The sequence below is a fragment of the Plectropomus leopardus genome, chromosome 8 (assembly GCF_026936395.1).
Source record: "Plectropomus leopardus strain MGB_pleo_1.0 chromosome 8, ASM2693639v1, whole genome shotgun sequence".
NCBI lineage: Eukaryota > Metazoa > Chordata > Actinopteri > Perciformes > Serranidae > Plectropomus > Plectropomus leopardus.
The window spans coordinates 19,961,853-19,984,210 of record NC_142183.1 but is presented as its reverse complement, the minus strand read 5'-3'; the positions used below and the strand labels follow the sequence as shown (position 1 = coordinate 19,984,210).

At 41.6% G+C, this 22,358-nt stretch overlaps 4 protein-coding genes and 1 pseudogene across 4 annotated transcripts; all 5 read left to right on the top strand.

Annotated features, from left to right (window-relative positions):
* Nucleotides 1–54: 54 nt before the first annotated feature.
* LOC148188903 (protocadherin gamma-A2 pseudogene) lies at nucleotides 55–2,364 on the top strand (annotated as a pseudogene).
* Nucleotides 2,365–2,377: 13 nt separating this feature from the next.
* LOC121966409 (protocadherin gamma-A2-like) lies at nucleotides 2,378–7,502 on the top strand. The gene has a single exon (XM_042516506.2). It carries the CDS (start codon nucleotides 3,790–3,792, stop codon nucleotides 6,181–6,183), a length of 2,394 nt encoding a protein of 797 aa, XP_042372440.2. The 5' UTR covers nucleotides 2,378–3,789; the 3' UTR covers nucleotides 6,184–7,502.
* A 1,074-nt stretch (nucleotides 7,503–8,576) lies between these two features.
* Nucleotides 8,577–9,905, top strand: LOC148188902 (protocadherin gamma-A1-like). Its single transcript, XM_088081423.1, has one exon. It carries the CDS (start codon nucleotides 8,577–8,579, stop codon nucleotides 9,903–9,905), a length of 1,329 nt encoding a protein of 442 aa, XP_087937549.1.
* A 2,456-nt stretch (nucleotides 9,906–12,361) lies between these two features.
* LOC148188901 (protocadherin gamma-A2-like) lies at nucleotides 12,362–17,584 on the top strand. The gene is made up of 3 exons (XM_088081422.1): nucleotides 12,362–13,510; nucleotides 15,895–17,124; nucleotides 17,546–17,584. The coding sequence occupies exons 1-3, from the start codon at nucleotides 12,362–12,364 to the stop codon at nucleotides 17,582–17,584; spliced, it is 2,418 nt and encodes an 805-aa protein (XP_087937548.1).
* On the top strand, nucleotides 17,135–22,351 carry LOC121965933 (protocadherin beta-16-like). The gene has a single exon (XM_042516042.2). The coding sequence runs from the start codon at nucleotides 17,726–17,728 to the stop codon at nucleotides 20,123–20,125; it is 2,400 nt and encodes a 799-aa protein (XP_042371976.2). The 5' UTR covers nucleotides 17,135–17,725; the 3' UTR covers nucleotides 20,126–22,351.
* The last annotated feature ends 7 nt before the right edge of the window (nucleotides 22,352–22,358 follow it).

The following is a 22,358-nucleotide window of genomic DNA, read 5'->3' as shown; positions in this document are numbered from 1 at the left end:
CTCCTCTCCCTCGGCTCAGTGTCCGGGCAGGTTAGCTACTCTATTCCTGAGGAGATGGCGAAAGGCTCTTTAGTTGGCAACATAGCACAAGATTTAGGTTTAGAATTAAAACGTTTGATATCAGGTAAAGCAAAGATCTATTCGAGGAACAGCGAAGAGTACATCGAGCTGAACAGAGAAAGGGGAGTCCTCCTCGTCAAAGAGAGAATCGACAGAGAGGTGCTGTGTACCGAGACAGCGCTGTGCGCGTTACATTTTCAGATTATTTTGGAGAATCCTATGGAGTTTTACACTGTTACAGTTCAGATCACAGATATCAACGATAATGCACCAACTTTTGAGAAAAATGAAATTGCATTTAAAATAAGCGAGTCAGCGGTGATCGGGGCTAAATTTGTGCTGGAAAGGGCTGAAGATCTTGATGTTGGCAGTAATGGCGTTCAAAAATACCAATTAAAACCAACTGATAATTTTGCACTGAAACTAGACAGTAATGCAGATGGTCATAAAAATGTTGAGATGGTTTTACAGAAGCCTTTAGACAGAGAGAAACAAGAGCAGATATCTCTCGTGTTGACGGCTGTAGATGGAGGAGAGCCGCAGATGTCAGGAACAATGCTGATTCTCATTACAGTTTTAGACGTCAATGATAATGCCCCCGTTTTTACACAACCAACATACAAGGCCACAGTTACCGAGAACTCACCTAAAGGAACAGTTGTTGCTACTGTTACAGCCTCAGATGCAGATCAGGGTTCTAATAGTAAAATAACGTATTCAATCACAAACACGTTAGGAAATATCCGGAAAATGTTCGACGTAAACGAGGACAACGGTGAAGTTTCACTAATTGGGAACATTGACTTTGAAAAGTCAAAACACTATCAAATAAATTTACGTGCTATTGATGATGGAGGACTCACAGATTCTTGTAAACTTATTGTCGATGTGCAAGATGTAAATGATAACAAGCCTGAAATTAACATAATGTCCAAATCAAATGTGATATCGGAGGATGCCAAACTCCATACAGTGGTTACCATGATAAATATTGAGGACTTAGATTCAGGAGAAAACGGAAAAGTGCAATGTTTTATTAACGATAATGTGCCATTTCTTTTAAAAACATCAACAAATAATTTCTATAGTTTAGTGACAGACAGTGATTTAGACAGAGAGAGAGCCTCTCAATATAATATAACAGTCACGTGCTCTGATGAGGGCGTGCCCTCCCTCTCCAGCAGCGTCACTCTCACCTTACAGATCTCTGATGTGAATGATAACGCGCCTGTCTTTGAGAGGAGCTCATATGAGGCCTACATTGTAGAAAACAACACACCAGGCCTCTCTATATTCACAGTGAAAGCCAGAGACGCTGACTGGAACCAGAATGCTCGTGTTTCTTACATACTGGAGGACTCCTCTGTTAACGGAGTACCAGTCTCCTCATATGTGTCCGTCAGTGCTGATAGTGGAGTCATCCATGCAGTGCGCTCTTTTGACTACGAGCAGATCAAAGACTTCCACTTCCGGGTCAAAGCGCAGGATGGAGGCTCCCCTCCACTCAGTAGCAACGTGAGTGTGAAAATACTGATCCAGGACCAGAACGACAATCCTCCTCAGGTTCTGTACCCAGTCCAGACTGGTGGCTCTGTGGTGGCTGAGATGGTGCCTCGTTCAGCAGATGTGGGCTATCTGGTGACTAAAGTGGTGGCTGTTGATGTGGACTCTGGACAGAATGCCTGGCTCTCCTATAAACTGCAGAAAGCCACAGACAGGGCGCTGTTTGAAGTGGGCTTACAGAATGGAGAAATCAGAACTATCCGTCAAGTGACTGATAAAGATGCTGTGAAACAAAGACTGACTGTTATAGTGGAGGACAACGGGCAGCCCTCTCGTTCAGCTACAGTCATTGTTAACGTGGCGGTGGCGGACAGCTTCCCTGAAGTGCTGTCTGAGTTCACCGACTTTACACACGACAAGGAGTACAACGACAACCTGACTTTTTACTTAGTGTTGGCTTTGGCTGTAGTTTCCTTCCTCTTCATCACGTGTTTGGTGGTTATTATATCAGTGAAAATCTACAGATGGAGACAGTCTCGCATCCTGTATCACTCCAATCTGCCTGTGATTCCATATTATCCACCACGTTACTCAGACACTTTGGGGACAGGGACTTTGCAGCATGTGTACAATTACGAGGTGTGCAGGACGACTGACTCCAGAAAGAGTGACTGTAAGTTCGGCAGAGCCGGTAGTCAGAACGTGCTGATAATGGACCCCAGTTCTACAGGGACGATGCAGCGGATGCAGAGTGAAAAGAGCATCCTGGATGAACCAGACTCTCCTTTAGAGGTCAGTTAAACATGAAGCTGCGTCTTTGTACCTTTTCTGATCTTTCAGCGTTAAATTCAGTGTTAGAAAACTCATCCATGCTTATTCCACAATTTCAGAACCATGGACAGCATCCCATCACCTACATTCTCAATCAGTAGTAGGTTGGTAAATTATTTCACATCAACAGAACTGTGACAAAGTCATGATTTGTGACACATCAGACTGCTGGCTGCTTTAAACGGTTAGACTTCTTTAACCATATCTTATACAGACACTTTTAATTGTACACCTTTTGTGGTGTTCAGTAGCAAATAGCAGATTCTGAGGAGTTTTAACACCTATCATTTGTGTCAAAGTTTCTTCCTACTTCACTTAATAGTTCTGTTGTTCATTACATCTATTTAAGATGTTTTTTCGTCATTTTGTATCGGCAACCTTGCTTTCAGTCACATATATTGCTATGCAGTGAGTTTTAGTGAAGCCATTTCAATTAATATCCAACCAGCTGTTTCTGCATTTAGCTAATTAATTTCAGTGTGCCAACAGATTCAGAAAATGATACAAGCATCCTCTTTTGAATTATTAATATAATTACTATGATTATTTATTAATCATCATTGTTATTATTATCATTAGTAGTAGCTGTAGAAGTATTATTATTAATATTATTATTTTTATTTATTATTCACGTTGTTTTATAATGAACATAAATGTACTTTCCATACAAACATCTTTAACACTTTTTAATATTATTACTGTTTGTGGCATACTTTAAACTTCATGAAAGGATTTGTGACGGTCGTTTTGGGCTCTATATCGTTTCAGGACCTCGGACAGCGACTGTTCTAAAGTTAGTTACTTTGCCATCCATTTTCTATATTTTATCACTTAAATCTTTATGTAGTTCTTTTGCTATTATTATCAAGTCATTGAAGCTTTTCCTTTTCATGACTTTGATAATATGTGGTTCACATTAATTTACTCGCCAATGCAACCAAAATTAAGAAATCATGGCTATAAAGTGTTTTGAAGTGATAAGTCACCTTTTGCAAAGACATCAATGTTACTTATATGGCGTTTATTACCTTATTTCAAGTTACACTTTACTCACAGTAAGTATTCGGGAAGGATTATTTTATGTTGCTTGTCTGCAGTTTTGTATTATGAACTCTTAGGGCCGCTGTTGACCAGTGTGTGCACGGCTGAGGGTAGGTTTTTTTAGCAGCACCTCCCATGTAACATCACCATAATGAAGAGAGTACACGAAGGCAAAGGACGCTTTTTTGGGGATATGTAGAATATTTGATAACCGACACGACGATTTTCGAGACCGTTCATTTGACTGTGGATTAATCAGCAGCTACATTGATGTTTCACATTGGAATGGATTTCAGTTTGAGCGATTTATAACTGGACTGTGGATCCTTGCTGGGGAAATACTCGGATAGAACAATGAAACGACAAGCGCTGTTGTTCATCTCTCTCCTTTCGCTCGGCTCGGTAATTGGCCAGGTCAGCTACACTATACCGGAGGAAATGGCGAAAGGCTCTTTAGTCGGTAAGATAGCACAAGATTTAGGTTTAGAAAACAAGCGTTTGACTAATGGTAAGGCTCGAATTTATACCCGGGACAGCGACGAGTACATCGAGCTGAACAGAGAAAGAGGAGTCCTCCTTGTGAAAGAGAGAATCGACAGAGAGGCGCTCTGCAAACAGACGACGCCTTGTGCTTTACATTTTCAGATTATTTTGGAGAATCCTATGGAATTTTACAGCGTTACTGTCCAGATCACAGATATCAATGATAATGCGCCAACATTTGAAGAAGGGGAAATCAAATTTAAAATCAGTGAGTCAGCGAACACCGGGGCAAAATTTGTGCTGGAAAGGGCTGTGGATCTTGACGTGGGAGTCAATGATCTTCAAAGGTACGAATTAAAACCAACCGACAATTTTGTCTTGAAAGTCCACAATAACGCTAATGGGAATAAAAACATAGAGATGGTTTTACAGAAGCCTTTAGACAGAGAGAAACAAGAGCAAATATCTCTCGTGTTGACGGCTGTAGATGGAGGAGAGCCGCAGATGTCAGGAACGATGCTGATTCTCATTACAGTTTTAGATGCTAATGATAATGCCCCCGTTTTCACACAACAAATATACAAGGCCACAGTTACTGAAAACTCACCTAAAGGAACAGTTGTCGCTATTGTTACAGCCTCAGATGCAGATCAGGGATCTAACGGCAAAATAACTTATTCAATCACAAATACGTTGGATGATGTCAGGAAAGTATTTAAGATAAATAGGGAAAACGGTGAGGTTACTTTGATCGGCAACATTGATTTTGAAGAATCGAGAAATTTTGAAATACATTTGCGAGCTAGTGATGACGGAGGACTCACAGATTCTTGTAAACTTATTGTCGATGTGCAAGATATAAACGACAATACGCCTGAAATTAATATAATGTCGAAATCAAATGTGATATCAGAGGATGCCAAACTGAATACAGTGGTTACCATGATAAATATTGAAGACAAGGACACTGGAGAAAACGGAAAAGTGCAATGTTTCATCAGTGAAAATGTGCCATTTGTTTTAAGAACGTCAACAAATAATTTCTATAGTTTAGTGACAGACAGTGATTTAGACAGAGAGAGAGCCTCTGACTATAACATAACAGTCACGTGCTCTGATGAGGGAGTGCCCTCCCTCTCCAGCAGCGTCACTCTCACCTTACAGATCTCTGATGTGAATGATAACGCGCCTGTCTTTGAGAGGAGCTCATATGAGGCCTACATTGTAGAAAACAACACACCAGGCCTCTCTATATTCACAGTGAAAGCCAGAGACGCTGACTGGAACCAGAATGCTCGTGTTTCTTACATACTGGAGGACTCCTCTGTTAACGGAGTGCCAGTCTCCTCATATGTGTCCGTCAGTGCTGATAGTGGAGTCATCCATGCAGTGCGCTCTTTTGACTACGAGCAGATCAAAGACTTCCACTTCCGGGTCAAAGCGCAGGATGGAGGCTCCCCTCCACTCAGTAGCAACGTGAGTGTGAAAATACTGATCCAGGACCAGAACGACAACCCTCCTCAGGTGCTGTACCCAGTCCAGACTGGTGGCTCTGTGGTGGCTGAGATGGTGCCTCGTTCAGCAGATGTGGGCTATCTGGTGACTAAAGTGGTGGCTGTTGATGTGGACTCTGGACAGAATGCCTGGCTCTCCTATAAACTGCAGAAAGCCACAGACAGGGCGCTGTTTGAAGTGGGCTTACAGAATGGAGAAATCAGAACTATCCGTCAAGTGACTGATAAAGATGCTGTGAAACAAAGACTGACTGTGATAGTGGAGGACAACGGGCAGCCCTCTCGTTCAGCTACAGTCATTGTTAACGTGGCGGTGGCGGACAGCTTCCCTGAAGTGCTGTCTGAGTTCACTGACTTTACACAAGACAAAGAGTACAACGACAACCTGACTTTTTACTTAGTGTTGGCTTTGGCTGTAGTTTCCTTCCTCTTCATCACGTGTTTGGTGGTTATTATATCAGTGAAAATCTACAGATGGAGACAGTCTCGCATCCTGTATCACTCCAATCTGCCTGTGATTCCATATTATCCACCACGTTACTCAGACACTTTGGGGACAGGGACTCTGCAGCACGTGTACAATTACGAGGTGTGCAGGACGACTGACTCCAGAAAGAGTGACTGTAAGTTCGGCAGAGCCGGTAGTCAGAACGTGCTGATAATGGACCCCAGTTCTACAGGGACGATGCAGAGGATACAGAGTGAAAAGAGCATCCTGGATGAACCAGACTCTCCTCTAGAGGTTGGTTAAATAATGTCGATTAGTCTCTGTACCTTTTCTGCTCTTACGGTGTTAACTTGTATTGTTAAAAAATTCACGCACCCTTGTTGCGGAATTTCAGAACCATGGACAGCATCCCATCACCCACATTCTCAATCAACCATAGGTTGTTAAATTACTTTACATCTACGGTACTGTGACCAAAATGTGGCTTGGGTCTCAGCAGACTGCTTTAAACGGTTAGACTCTTTCAACCTTTCATGGCTTTCAGTAGCAAATAACAGAATATGACAAATTTTAACTCCAAACATTTGCATCAAAGTTTTGCCTACTTCAATTTATAGTTCAAAAGCACGGCCCTTGTACTTAAGATGGATTTTTTTTCTTTTTAATTTTTAACCCACAACCTTGCATTCAGTCCGTTATGTGGCCACAGGGTGAGTTTTCGTGAAGGCAGAGGGATGAATATCTGACCAGCTGTTTCTGTATTTAGCTTTTGTATTTCAGTTGGCCAACAGATATAGAAAACAATAGAAATATTCTCGTTTCAGTTCTTCTTCTTTTATTATTAATGTTGTTGTTGTTTGTCAGATTTACATTGATGTATTTTCTGTAGAAACACCAGTGACTCTTTTTAATATAATTAGTATTCGGGACACTTTTAACTGAATGAAAGGTTGGTGATGGTCGTTTTGGGCTCTTTATTATTTCAGGACCTCGGGCAGCAACTGTTTTAAACGTGGTTTTCTTGCCATCCATTTCCTTCATTTTATCACTAAAATCTGTAAGTAGTTCTTTTGTCATTATTTTCTAATTGATTATAGTTTTTCCTTTTTATATTTTAATAAGATGTGCTTCGTGTGTTTTTAAACACATTAGTTTGGCTGTAGATGTAATCAAAAGTGATCAATCGTGACTACAAACTGTTTTGAAATGACGACTCACCTTTTCCGAGAAGAATAATTTTACTTTTGATGCGTTTTTTCAACCTTAGTTCAAGTTACACTTTACTAACAGTGAGTATTAAATGTGAATTCATGTTGCTTGTTTGCAGTTTTGTCTTATGAACTCTTAGGGCCGCTGTTGACCAGTGTGTGCACGGCTGAGGGTAGGTTTGTAGCAGCACCTCCCATGTAACATCACCATAATGAAGAGAGTACACGAAGGCAAAGGACGCTTTTTTGGGGATATGTAGAATATTTGATAACCGACACGACGATTTTCGAGACCGTTCATTTCACTGTATGGATTAATCAGCAGCTACATTGATGTTTCACATTGGAATGGATTTCAGGTTGAGCGATTTATAACTGGACTGAGGGTCCTTGCTGGGGAAATACTCGGATAGAACAATGAAACGACAAGCGCTGTTGTTCATCTCTCTCCTTTCGCTCGGCTCGGTAATTGGCCAGCTCAGCTACACTATACCGGAGGAAATGGCGAAAGGCTCTTTAGTCGGTAAGATAGCACAAGATTTAGGTTTAGAAAACAAGCGTTTGACGAGTGGTAAGGCTCGAATTTATACCCGGGACAGCGACGAGTACATCGAGCTGAACAGAGAAAGAGGAGTCCTCCTTGTGAAAGAGAGAATCGACAGAGAGGCGCTCTGCAAACAGACGACGCCTTGTGCTTTACATTTTCAGATTATTTTGGAGAATCCTATGGAATTTTACACTGTTACTGTCCAGATCACAGATATCAATGATAATGCGCCAACATTTGAAGAAGGGGAAATCAAATTTAAAATCAGTGAGTCAGCAATAATCGGGGCAAAATTTGAACTGGAAACGGCTGAGGATCTTGATGTTGGTATTAATGATCTCAACAGATATGAATTAAAACCATCTGATAATTTTGCTCTGAAACTGCACAATAACGCTGACGGGCATAAAAATGTTGAGATGGTTTTACAGAAGCCTTTAGACAGAGAGAAACAAGAGCAAATATCTCTCGTGTTGACGGCTGTAGATGGAGGAGAGCCGCAGATGTCAGGAACGATGCTGATTCTCATTACAGTTTTAGACGCTAATGATAATGCCCCCGTTTTTACACAACCAACATACAAGGCCACAGTTACTGAGAACTCACCTAAAGGAACAGTTGTTGCTACTGTTACAGCCTCAGATGCAGATCAGGGTTCCAACGGCAAAATAACTTATTCAATCACAAATACATTTGATGATGTAAGGAAATTGTTTAAAATAAACAAAGACAACGGCGAAGTTACTTTAATTGGAAACATTGACTTTGAGGAATCGCGAAATTTTCGAATAAATTTACGTGCCAGTGATGACGGAGGACTCACGGATTCTTGTAAACTTATTGTCGATGTGCAAGATATAAACGACAATACGCCTGAAATTAATATAATGTCGAAATCAAATGTGATATCAGAGGATGCCAAAGTCCATACAGTGGTTACAATGATAAATATTGAAGACAAGGACATTGGAGAAAATGGAAAAGTGCAGTGTTTCATCAGTGAAAATGTGCCATTTGTTTTAAGAACGTCAACAAATCATTTCTACAGTTTAGTGACAGACAGTGATTTAGACAGAGAGAGAGCCTCTCAATATAATATAACAGTGACATGCTCTGATGAGGGAGTGCCCTCCCTCTCCAGCAGCGTCACTCTCACCTTACAGATCTCTGATGTAAATGATAACGCGCCTGTCTTTGAGAGGAGCTCATATGAGGCCTACATAATAGAAAACAACACACCAGGCCTCTCTATATTCACAGTGAAAGCCAGAGACGCTGACTGGAGCCAGAATGCTCGTGTTTCTTACATACTGGAGGACTCCTCTGTTAACGGAGTGCCAGTCTCCTCATATGTGTCCGTCAGTGCTGATAGTGGAGTCATCCATGCAGTGCGCTCTTTTGACTACGAGCAGATCAAAGACTTCCACTTCCGGGTCAAAGCGCAAGATGGAGGCTCCCCTCCACTCAGTAGCAACGTGAGTGTGAAAATACTGATCCAGGACCAGAACGACAACCCTCCTCAGGTTCTGTACCCAGTCCAGACTGGCGGCTCTGTGGTGGCTGAGATGGTGCCTCGTTCAGCAGATGTGGGCTATCTGGTAACTAAAGTGGTGGCTGTTGATGTGGACTCTGGACAGAATGCCTGGCTCTCCTATAAACTGCAGAAAGCCACAGACAGGGCGCTGTTTGAAGTGGGCTTACAGAATGGAGAAATCAGAACTATCCGCCAAGTGACTGATAAAGATGCTGTGAAACAAAGACTGACTGTGATAGTGGAGGACAACGGGCAGCCCTCTCGTTCAGCTACAGTCATTGTTAACGTGGCGGTGGCAGACAGCTTCCCTGAAGTGCTGTCTGAGTTCACTGACTTTACACAGGACAAGGAGTACAACGACAACCTGACTTTTTACTTAGTGTTGGCTTTGGCTGTAGTTTCCTTCCTCTTCATCACGTGTTTGGTGGTTATTATATCAGTGAAAATCTACAGATGGAGACAGTCTCGCATCCTGTATCACTCCAATCTGCCTGTGATTCCATATTATCCACCACGTTACTCAGACACTTTGGGGACAGGGACTCTGCAGCACGTGTACAATTACGAGGTGTGCAGGACGACTGACTCCAGAAAGAGTGACTGTAAGTTCGGCAGAGCCGGTAGTCAGAACGTGCTGATAATGGACCCCAGTTCTACAGGGACGATGCAGCGGATACAGAGTGAAAAGAGCATCCTGGATGAACCAGACTCTCCTCTGGAGGTTAGACTAATTTAATACAGTTTCTATCTTTTCTTAGTGATTTAAAATGCAGTTAATGTCCCGGATTTTTTTTCTTACATTGAGAAACAAGGAGGGGGCATTTTATGGGACGGGTCGCGTACAGAGACTGTGTTTTATGCTATATCTAACAATATACACTAATAACTCCCCAATGGAATTCCTAATCTATACGTACATCAGTATTCTTTGCACGATCAATTGTTTTTAAAACGATATTACTACTACTACTACCACCACCACCACTAATAATAATAATGATGTTAATAATTTTGTGGTTGTAGTAAAATGATAGTAGTAGTAGTAGTAGTAGTAGTAGTAGTAGTCGTAGTAGTAGTTGTTGTTGTGATAATGGAAGCAGCATTTTTTTCCATTCGGAAAGCTCTCAGAATATGTCTCAGATATTACAGCGTGATGTGTCATCACGTGATACCAGCAACAGCTTTTAAAGTGGACAGTTGTGGGTCTCATTCAGTTGGTTGACTTCAGAACTGCGGACAGCGACACACTTCAGCAGCATGTTTAACTTGTCTGCCAGCTTTTGTCTGAACAGTTTAAATGTCTATTCTTGTGTTTTATCGTTTTTTTCAGAGAGCATCATTACACAGACAGCTCTTTATTTTAAAAGATATTTTCCCCTTACCAGTCTTTCTATTTCATTTTCCATCCACTCTGACTCCTCATACACCCGAAAGACCTAACACGGCGTCCCTAAATGTATATCTATTATCTTTAAATATGCCATTATAATGACCTAAACAGTGAACATGATGCATTTCAGTTGTTGTCTTTCTGTCGTCGTTTGTAAATTCCAAGATATTGCTCACGTCTTCGTATAATATAACTAAACTTCAAGATGATTTACACTGAGATCTCCTGAGTTTAATTTCAGTCGGTGTTCTGCAGTTTTATAATATGGACTCTTAGGGCCGCTGTTGACCAGAGTGTCGATGAAGAAGAGCAGGGTTGTGGCAGAACCTCCCATGTAACATCGACACAGTACAGAGAGAACACGACGGGGAAGGACAGACGATTTTGGTTGTGGAATATTTTAGGAAAAAAGAAGATGAGACATTTCGATCAGCAAGATATTTGCGTCTAATGAGTGGATTATACGGCTGTTCATTTGAGATTTAACTTTGGGATCTGCTCGGTATCTGTTTTTGTTTGGAGATAAGTGAACTGTGGAGCCTCGCTGTGAAAAAAATCGGGTAGAACAATGAATCGGCAAGTACTGTTGTTTCTCTCTCTCCTCCCTCGGCTCAGTGTCCGGGCAGGTTAGCTACTCTATTCCTGAGGAGATGGCGAAAGGCTCTTTAGTCGGCAACATAGCACAAGATTTAGGTTTAGAAATAAAACGTTTGATATCAGGTAAAGCAAAGATCTATACGAGGAACAGCGAAGAGTACATCGAGCTGAACAGAGAAAGGGGAGTCCTCCTCGTCAAAGAGAGAATTGACAGAGAGGTGCTGTGTACCGAGACAGCGCTGTGCGCTTTACATTTTCAGATTATTTTAGAGAATCCTATGGAGTTTTACACTGTTACAGTTCAGATTACAGATATCAACGATAATACACCAACTTTTGAAAAACATGAGATGAAATTCAAAATAAGCGAGTCAGCGGTGATTGGGGCTAAATTTGTGCTCGAAAGAGCTGTGGATCTTGATGTTGGAATTAATGATCTTCAAAACTACCAATTAAAACCGACTGATCATTTTGATCTAAAACTACGTAAAAACGCTGATGGTCATAAAAATGTTGAGATGGTTTTACAGAAGCCTTTAGACAGAGAGAAACAAGAGCAGATATCTCTCGTGTTGACGGCTGTAGATGGAGGAGAGCCGCAGATGTCAGGAACGATGCTGATTCTCATTACAGTTTTAGACGCTAATGATAATGCCCCCGTTTTTACACAACCAACATACAAGGCCACAGTTACCGAGAACTCACCTAAAGGAACAGTTGTTGCTACTGTTACAGCCTCAGATGCAGATCAGGGTTCTAATAGTAAAATAACTTATTCCATCACAAATACATTGGATAATGTCAAGAGAATGTTTGAGGTAAATGAGGAAACCGGTGAGGTGTTATTAATTGGCGACACTGACTTCGAAAAGTCAAAACACTATCAAATAAATTTACTTGCAAGTGATGATGGAGGACTCACAGATTCTTGTAAATTAATTGTTGATGTGCAAGATGTTAATGACAACAAGCCTGAAATTAACATAATGTCCAAATCAAATGTGATATCGGAGGATGCCAAAGTCCATACAGTGGTTACTATGATAAATATTGAGGACTTAGACTCAGGAGAGAACGGAAAAGTGCAATGTTTTATTAACGATAATGTGCCATTTCTTTTAAAAACATCAACAAATAATTTCTATAGTTTAGTGACAGACAATGATTTAGACAGAGAGAGAGCCTCTGAGTATAATATAACAGTGATGTGCTCTGATGAGGGAGTGCCCTCCCTCTCCAGCAGCGTCACTCTCACCTTACAGATCTCTGATGTGAATGATAACGCGCCTGTCTTTGAGAGGAGCTCATATGAGGCCTACATTGTAGAAAACAACACACCAGGCCTCTCTATATTCGCGGTGAAAGCCAGAGACACTGACTGGAACCAGAATGCTCGTGTTTCTTACATACTGGAGGACTCCTCTGTTAACGGAGTGCCAGTCTCCTCATATGTGTCCGTCAGTGCTGATAGTGGAGTAATCCATGCAGTGCGCTCTTTTGACTACGAGCAGATCAAAGACTTCCACTTCCGGGTCAAAGCGCAAGATGGAGGCTCCCCTCCACTCAGTAGCAACGTGAGTGTCAAAATACTGATCCAGGACCAGAACGACAACCCTCCTCAGGTTCTGTACCCAGTCCAGACTGGTGGCTCTGTGGTGGCTGAGATGGTGCCTCGTTCAGCAGATGTGGGCTATCTGGTGACTAAAGTGGTGGCTGTTGATGTGGACTCTGGACAGAATGCCTGGCTCTCCTATAAACTGCAGAAAGCCACAGACAGGGCGCTGTTTGAAGTGGGCTTACAGAATGGAGAAATCAGAACTATCCGTCAAGTGACTGATAAAGATGCTGTGAAACAAAGACTGACTGTGATAGTGGAGGACAACGGGCAGCCCTCTCGTTCAGCTACAGTCATTGTTAACGTGGCGGTGGCGGACAGCTTCCCTGAAGTGCTGTCTGAGTTCACTGACTTTACACACGACAAGGAGTACAACGACAACCTGACTTTTTACTTAGTGTTGGCTTTGGCTGTAGTTTCCTTCCTCTTCATCACGTGTTTGGTGGTTATTATATCAGTGAAAATCTACAGATGGAGACAGTCTCGCATCCTGTATCACTCCAACCTGCCTGTGATTCCATATTATCCACCACGTTACTCAGACACTTTGGGGACAGGGACTCTGCAGCACGTGTACAATTACGAGGTGTGCAGGACGACTGACTCCAGGAAGAGTGACTGTAAGTTCGGCAGAGCCGGTAGTCAGAACGTGCTGATAATGGACCCCAGTTCTACAGGGACGATGCAGCGGATACAGAGTGAAAAGAGCATCCTGGATGAACCAGACTCGCCTCTAGAGGTTAGACTGCTTTAACATTGTTCCTACACGTCCTTATCATAGCAATTTCCTTCCCGAGTCAAAGCTTTCAGTTTCCTATGGTATATTAAATACAGCAGGGAGCCTCTTAAACTGTATGTACTTCCTTTGTAGGCCTTATATATTTTTAGTCCCTATTTTTGCGCGCTCTCTTCTCTTTTTCGAGCCCCTTTGCTGAGGTTCGGCTTACTGATACTGATTATTACTGTCAAAGCAGGTTTCGTGTGGCTTATGAGGCAGAGGCAGATACTAAACTTTTGTGTTTTTCACATTTTAGAATGAATTATAATATCCCATCTGCTTTTTTTCAGTTCCATTATCCACATACCCATTTTAATTATTATTATTTTTTTTTTGCCACTGATTTTGAACAACTGACGAATCATGAGAATACTTTGTGTGGTTAATTTGTCTTTGTAGCGGGGATTTGTGCCTTTTGTGGGCATCATTTACAAGATTGTTGTATTTATTTGAGCACGCAAATATGTGTATTGTAAACTGACTCGTAGTAATGGCGGTCATTTATCAAATTCTATCCATTTCAAAACCTCGGGACAGCGACACTGAGCAAATCCGCTTCTTTCGCCTGCAGTGTTTCTGCGTAGTAGAGTGAGATTTGTTTGAAACTTATTCTGTTTTCTGGCAAAATCGTTTCAAACGTGTTCATCGGTATCCTGTTCATGTATTTGGTCAAATTATTTGGTTGGTTTTAAGATGACACAGCATGTGACATCTCAGAGTTAGGGTTTTGTAAAAAGTGAACGCAAAACATGCAACCATATTGCTTTGAAGATGATCCGCAGTGGGTTGAGAATAGTTTTACATTACACCTGTATTCATAATCACTTTCTCTCAACTGCAGATCATTTAACTGAGAGTCTCCTGAACAGAATTTTTTCTCTCCTTTTTTCGCTTTCTGTAGTTTTGCAGTGTGAACTCTTAGGGCCGCTGTTGACCAGAGTGTCGACGGCTGACAGTAGGGTTGTCGCAGCACCTCCCATGTAACATCGACATAATAAAGAAAGAGCACGACAGGAAAGGACGCGGACGCTCGACTTATTTAATACTCGAAAAGGAGACATCAGCATTTGGAACGATATTTCTCTATTGTGGATTATAAAATTGCTAAATTAACGTTTGATACTGGAATCAATATCAGTTTTGTGGGATATTAGAACACTGACTCACACGGGAACAAATCGGATAGAACAATGAGAAGGCAAGTGCTGCTGTTTATCTGTTTCCTCTCCGTTGGCGTAGTGCTCGGGCAAGTGAGCTACACAATACCAGAGGAAATGGCCAAAGGATCTTTGGTGGGCAACATAGCGCATGATTTAGGTTTACAAACCAAACGTCTAGCATCTGGTAAAGCTCGAATTTATACCCGAGACAGCGACGAGTACGTCGAGCTGAACAGAGAAAGAGGAGTCCTCCTTGTGAAAGAGAGAATCGACAGAGAGGCGCTCTGCAAACAGACGACGCCTTGTGCTTTACATTTTCAGATTATTTTGGAGAATCCTATGGAATTTTACAGCGTTACTGTTCAGATCACAGATATCAATGATAATGCGCCAACATTTGAAAAAAGTGAGATGAAATTCAAAATAAGTGAGTCAGCAGTGATTGGTGCAAAATTCATGCTTGAAAGGGCTGTGGATCTTGATGTTGGTAATAATGATGTTCATAGATACGAATTAAAACCAACTGATAATTTTGCTCTAAAAGTCCACAATATCGCTGATGGTAATAAAAATGTTGAGATGGTTTTACAGAAGCCTTTAGACAGAGAGAAACAAGAGCAGATATCTCTCGTGTTGACGGCTGTAGATGGAGGAGAGCCGCAGATGTCAGGAACAATGCTGATTCTCATTACAGTTTTAGACGCTAATGATAATGCCCCCGTTTTTACACAACCAACATACAAGGCCACAGTTACTGAGAACTCACCTAAAGGAACAGTTGTTGCTACTGTTACAGCCTCAGATGCAGATCAGGGTTCCAACGGCAAAATAACTTATTCAATCACGAATGCACTGGATGATATCAGGAAAGTATTTAAGGTAGATGTCGAGACCGGTGAGGTTACTTTAATTGGAAATATTGACTTTGAGGAGTCGCGAAACTTTCAAATGAATTTACTTGCAAGTGATGAGGGAGGGCTTACAGATTCTTGCAAATTAATTGTGGATGTGCAAGACATGAATGACAACGAACCAGAAATCAATATAATGTCAAAATCAACTGTTATATCAGAGGATGCTGAACAAAATACAGTTGTTACAATGATAAATATCGAAGACAAGGACTCGGGAGAGAATGGGAACGTAAAATGTGTTATAAACGAAAACATACCTTTCACCCTGAAGGCGTCTACAAATAATTTCTATAGTTTAGTGACAGACAGTGATTTAGACAGAGAGAGATCCTCTGAGTATAATATAACAGTCACGTGCTCTGATGAGGGAGTGCCCTCCCTCTCCAGCAGCGTCACTCTCACCTTACAGATCTCTGATGTCAATGATAACGCGCCTGTCTTTGAGAGGAGCTCATATGAGGCCTACATTGTAGAAAACAACACACCAGGCCTCTCTATATTCACAGTGAAAGCCAGAGACGCTGACTGGAACCAGAATGCTCGTGTTTCTTACATACTGGAGGACTCCTCTGTTAACGGAGTGCCAGTCTCCTCATATGTGTCCGTCAGTGCTGATAGTGGAGTCATCCATGCAGTGCGCTCTTTTGACTACGAGCAGATCAAAGACTTCCACTTCCGGGTCAAAGCACAGGATGGAGGCTCCCCTCCACTCAGTAGTAACGTGAGTGTGAAAATACTGATCCAGGACCAGAACGACAACCCTCCTCAGGTGCTGTACCCAGTGCAGACTGGTGGCTCTGTGGTGGCTGAGATGGTGCCTCGTTCAGCAGATGTGGGCTATCTGGTGACTAAAGTGGTGGCTGTTGATGTGGACTCTGGACAGAATGCCTGGCTCTCCTATAAACTGCAGAAAGCCACAGACAGGGCGCTGTTTGAAGTGGGTTTACAGAATGGAGAAATCAGAACTATCCGCCAGGTGACTGATAAAGATGCTGTGAAACAAAGACTGACTGTTATAGTGGAGGACAACGGGCAGCCCTCCCGTTCAGCTACAGTCATTGTTAACGTGGCGGTGGCAGACAGCTTCCCTGAAGTGCTGTCTGAGTTCACTGACTTTACACAGGACAAGGAGTACAACGACAACCTGACTTTTTACTTAGTGTTGGCTTTGGCTGTAGTTTCCTTCCTCTTCATCACGTGTTTGGTGGTTATTATATCAGTGAAAATCTACAGATGGAGACAGTCTCGCATCCTGTATCACTCCAACCTGCCTGTGATTCCATATTATCCACCACGTTACTCAGACACTTTGGGGACAGGGACTCTGCAACACGTGTACAATTACGAGGTGTGCAGGACGACTGACTCCAGAAAGAGTGACTGTAAGTTTGGCAGAGCCAGTAGTCAGAACGTGCTGATAATGGACCCCAGCTCTACAGGGACGATGCAGCGGATACAGAATGAAAAGAGCATCCTGGATGAACCAGACTCTCCTCTAGAGGTTAGAAATTTTCCCCATTATATTACGTCAAAGAAGACTAAAAGTACATGTCTGATCGCTGACAACAGAGTTTCAGCACCTCGGACAGAGGCAGTGGTATATAACATCCTCCACTTTTACACTTTTGTCTCTCTCTGTCTGAACAGAACACAAACACACACACAGACAAACATTCACACACACACACACACACACACACACACACACATATATATATATATATATATATATATTATACATTTGATTTACAATAATTTAATTAATGTAGATAATGCCTATTCCTTAAGTATTTCGCCTCCTGTGAGGTTTTCTCTTCTTGCAATTTCACTGTATGAACTCACTGGGCCGCTGTTGGTCAACGTGTTGCAAATGTGGACAGGATTTGAAGCACATCCTCCCATGTTATGTCGTTATTTCGAAGAAAGAAAGGGGAGAAAGCAATGTTCATGGACATATTTAGACGGACTCGCTAAACGTACATACTCCTCGACAGCTCTGTGGATTATATCAACAGTGCTCTATTTTCGCATGGAGATATTTGTATTGTGAAACCGATTTTAACACCTTCTTTTGTTGCTCAGCGTGAACTGTGGATAGAACAATGGGATGGCAAGTACTGTTTTTCATTTCGATCGCTTCTCTCGGCTCAGCTCTCGGCCAAGTCAGCTACTCTATTCCGGAGGAAATGGCAAAGGGTTCTGTAGTGGGCAACATAGCACGGGATTTAGGTTTGGATGTGAAAAGGCTAAAGTCAGGTAAAGCCCGCATATTTACGGGCGACAGTGCAGAGTACATCGAGCTGAGTAGAGAAAGAGGAGTCCTCCTCGTGAAGGAGAGAATCGACAGAGAGTCGCTCTGTAGACAGACGACGCCTTGTGCGTTACATTTGCAGATTATTCTAGAAAACCCAATGGAGCTTTTTCGAATAACAGTAGAGATAACCGATATAAACGACAACAGTCCCAGTTTTAAAAATGCAGAGAAACGTTTTGAAATCAGCGAATCCGCAGTCACGGGATCTAAATTTGTGCTAGAAAGAGCGGTTGATGCAGATATTGGCATAAACGGGCTGAAAAATTATAGCTTGAAACCTACAGATAATTTTGCACTGAAAATACAAAGTCATGCAGATGGGATTAAAAAGCTCGAAATGGTTTTGCACAAGCCATTAGATCGAGAAAAAGATGAACAAATATCGCTTTTGTTAACAGCTGTAGATGGAGGAGAACCTCCGATGTCTGGCACGGTAAAGATTTACGTGACTGTGCTCGATGTAAACGACAATGCTCCTGTTTTTATGCAGTCGGTCTATAAGGCAGCCATAGCCGAGAATTCTCAGAAAGGAACAACACTGACAACAGTGAGTGCTTCTGATGCAGACAAAGGAACAAACGGGGAAGTTTCTTATTCAGTTACCACCACTATGGACAGCGTGTCTGATATATTTACAATAAATGAAATAGGTGAAGTAATATTAGTTGGTGAAGTTGACTATGAAAAAGCAAAGCACTACCAGATTGATATTGAGGCTACAGACACCGGTGGTCTGTCTGATTCCAGTAAGATTATTGTTGATGTTATTGACATTAATGATAATAAGCCTGTAATCAGTATACTTTCCACGTCTGATTCAATTCCAGAAGACTCTCCTCAAAATACAGTTATAGTAATGTTCAGTGTCCTTGACCCAGATTCAACTAACAATGGTCAAGTGAATTGCAGAATAAATGGACACATACCGTTTACTATTACCACTTCCTCAAATGATTTCTATAGTTTAGTGACAGACAGTGATTTAGACAGAGAGAGAGCCTCTGAGTATAATATAACAGTCACGTGCTCTGATGAGGGAGTGCCCTCCCTCTCCAGCAGCGTCACTCTCACCTTACAGATCTCTGATGTGAATGATAACGCGCCTGTCTTTGAGAGGAGCTCATATGAGGCCTACATTGTAGAAAACAACACACCAGGCCTCTCTATATTCACAGTGAAAGCCAGAGACGCCGACTGGAACCAGAATGCTCGTGTTTCTTACATACTGGAGGACTCCTCTGTTAACGGAGTGCCAGTCTCCTCATATGTGTCCGTCAGTGCTGATAGTGGAGTCATCCATGCAGTGCACTCTTTTGACTACGAGCAGATCAAAGACTTCCACTTCCGGGTCAAAGCGCAGGATGGAGGCTCCCCTCCACTTAGTAGAAACGTGAGTGTGAAAATACTGATCCAGGACCAGAACGACAACCCTCCTCAGATTCTCTACCCAGTCCAGACTGGTGGCTCTGTGGTGGCTGAGATGGTGCCTCGTTCAGCAGATGTGGGCTATCTGGTGACTAAAGTGGTGGCTGTTGATGTGGACTCTGGACAGAATGCCTGGCTCTCCTATAAACTGCAGAAAGCCACAGACAGGGCGCTGTTTGAAGTGGGCTTACAGAATGGAGAAATCAGAACTATCCGCCAAGTGACTGATAAAGATGCTGTGAAACAAAGACTGACTGTTATAGTGGAGGACAACGGACAGCCCTCTCGTTCAGCTACAGTCATTGTTAACGTGGCGGTGGCGGACAGCTTCCCTGAAGTGCTGTCTGAGTTCACTGACTTTACACAGGACAAGGAGTACAACGACAACCTGACTTTTTACTTAGTGTTGGCTTTGGCTGTAGTTTCCTTCCTCTTCATCACGTGTTTGGTGGTTATTATATCAGTGAAAATCTACAGATGGAGACAGTCTCGCATCCTGTATCACTCCAACTTGCCTGTGATTCCATATTATCCACCACGTTACTCAGACACTTTGGGGACAGGGACTCTGCAGCACGTGTACAATTACGAGGTGTGCAGGACGACTGACTCCAGAAAGAGTGACTGTAAGTTCGGCAGAGCAGGTAGTCAGAACGTGCTGATAATGGACCCCAGCTCTACAGGGACGATGCAGAGGATACAGAGTGAAAAGAGCATCCTGGATGAACCAGACTCTCCTATAGAGGTTAGTCTCATGAAATGACACATGGTGTTACATCAATTAGGGCACGTTTCTTTATTATTTTCATTATGTAACTCGCTAAACTTCGGATTTTTGGATAGCACAGAATCATAACATAGTTCCCTCATGCTTCTTCTTCAGTCAATGTTACATCCATTATGATCTTTCGTTCTGAATTGTTTTGTAAAGACATCTTGACGTGTCACTACATCAGGTTTGGTTTTTTTGCTTAAACCTGTACATAGTTGTCTTCGGTGCAAATCAATTTCAGGATATTAGTTTTGGTTGGTTTTAACCTTTACCAGGCTGTCATATTTTTGATCTTTATTTATGTCTACAAATGCCAGGAAAACTTTAATAGAAAGGAACAGCAATTGCTTGAAAAAGAAGGAAAAAAATGACTCTTGTTGGATGTAATCTAGTATTTTACAGAACTGACCACTATCTGCCTTTTTATGAATAGGTCATTTACTGACCCTGGTCATCAGGATATTTAGAAGAAAAACTGCTTTTTGGAGTCTACAGAATGACTAAAGACTATACAGTTGTCATTTTTTTAGTGGAGTTTACAAATGCAGTGACTCTTTAACAGCTGCATGATGCACCAACGTGGGTGTGCATGTTTTGAGAGAGAATATATTATATGGACTTTAAGGGTTGGACTCATGGTAAAGTCATAGATTGACTTATCTGATTTTTATATATTTGATAAAAGCATTTGTAACGTGTAATTCATCTGAAAACCCTTCTCCCCTTTGAATATGTCTCATACTTATTTTCCACAAGGGCAATCTTACTTTATCATTCTTTTAAACTGCAACATTTATCCATCAGTAAAACAGTAGTCCTTCCCATTGGTTAATCTCACTATGCATTCAGCACTACTGTCATGGACAGCGCTGTTCAGAGAGGGACACTGCAAAATACACTTAGTGTTACAGGGGAAGCATTTCCAGTCACTCTAAAAACACATGTTTACACTGTCCTTTTCCAGAAGATTGTTCCGCCAGCTCTGTGAATGCACATTTTTTTGTGTGTTTCTTTCCATTATTGTACATACCTCCATAACATATTACTGAGAAGCACTCAATTTTCTTGCTTAAGACTGGAAGATGTATACTCTGTACTTTGCTTGAAACATAATCATAATAGCACACTATTAAATGGTGTGGAAAGATAATGCGAGTGTTAAAGCTGCCCAGCACAAACACTGATCCTCCAAGGGAATTTCTGAAATTGTCTGCAATGAGCACCACAGTTTACTCGTTGCTGGGACCAGAAACACCAGTTAGATTGATCTGGCTATACTTTTATTGGTAAATATTATAGACAACATATTCCTAACACTATCATCCTTGCTGCGCATGTTTTGTGCATCATCCACCTCTTGTCTGTTATCATCAGCAAAGAAATATTTTCAGTATTGGATCTGAACTGTAGTTAACCTTACTGCTGTCTGGCTGTATCTGCTTCCATGAAGCAGAAGAAGTCATTTCTCCTGAGTATTTTTGGTCAACATAGAGTCATACAGAGTAAACAAACAAGTCATTATTATTTTAAGAATGTGAGTCACTTTGAATTGCAGTTAACTTCCTTGAAGAGTGAAAAGAAGACAAAAAAGTCTGTTACAGTGTCTGTTAATAAATTTCAGGTATAACCCCTACATTGATATCAAATTAACAGTGAAGATGAATATTTTCCTGGTGCATTTATGGTGATGACTCATCTTGTGCTCCACCTCTAAAGCAAACAAGTTCAGGATAACATTTTCAGTTATCTAACTTATCAGCTTGGTCCTTATCATTCCTGACAAAACTATTAACTGATATGAAAGATCCTCCCAGAAAATGTGTTTTACAGTGTTTTATGAGCTGGTGAGGGAAAACCTGTAGAATGTTTCTTCCTAGTGGTCAGTTTATTTGAACAGCAAGAAACCCCTGATTATTAACAGATGATGTAAATAATTTATCAGTGTTCAATAATACATTATTTCAAAACTCTAATTTTCTTGTAAGAGAATAATTCTCCACACAATAGACCTCTGTCTTCTATCAAAAGGGGACTACTCAGTTGATATTAACTTAGCCTTCTTTTAGGAGATAATATAGGTATCAACAGTTTCTGGTCAACTCAATAAGACCCATGTTGCACCCTTAATTGAAGAAGCTGCATTCTCAACAAGCGCAACAACTGAGTCCCTAATGCATTCGTTATCTAAGACGATGGCTTTTAATTGAATATATATATATATATA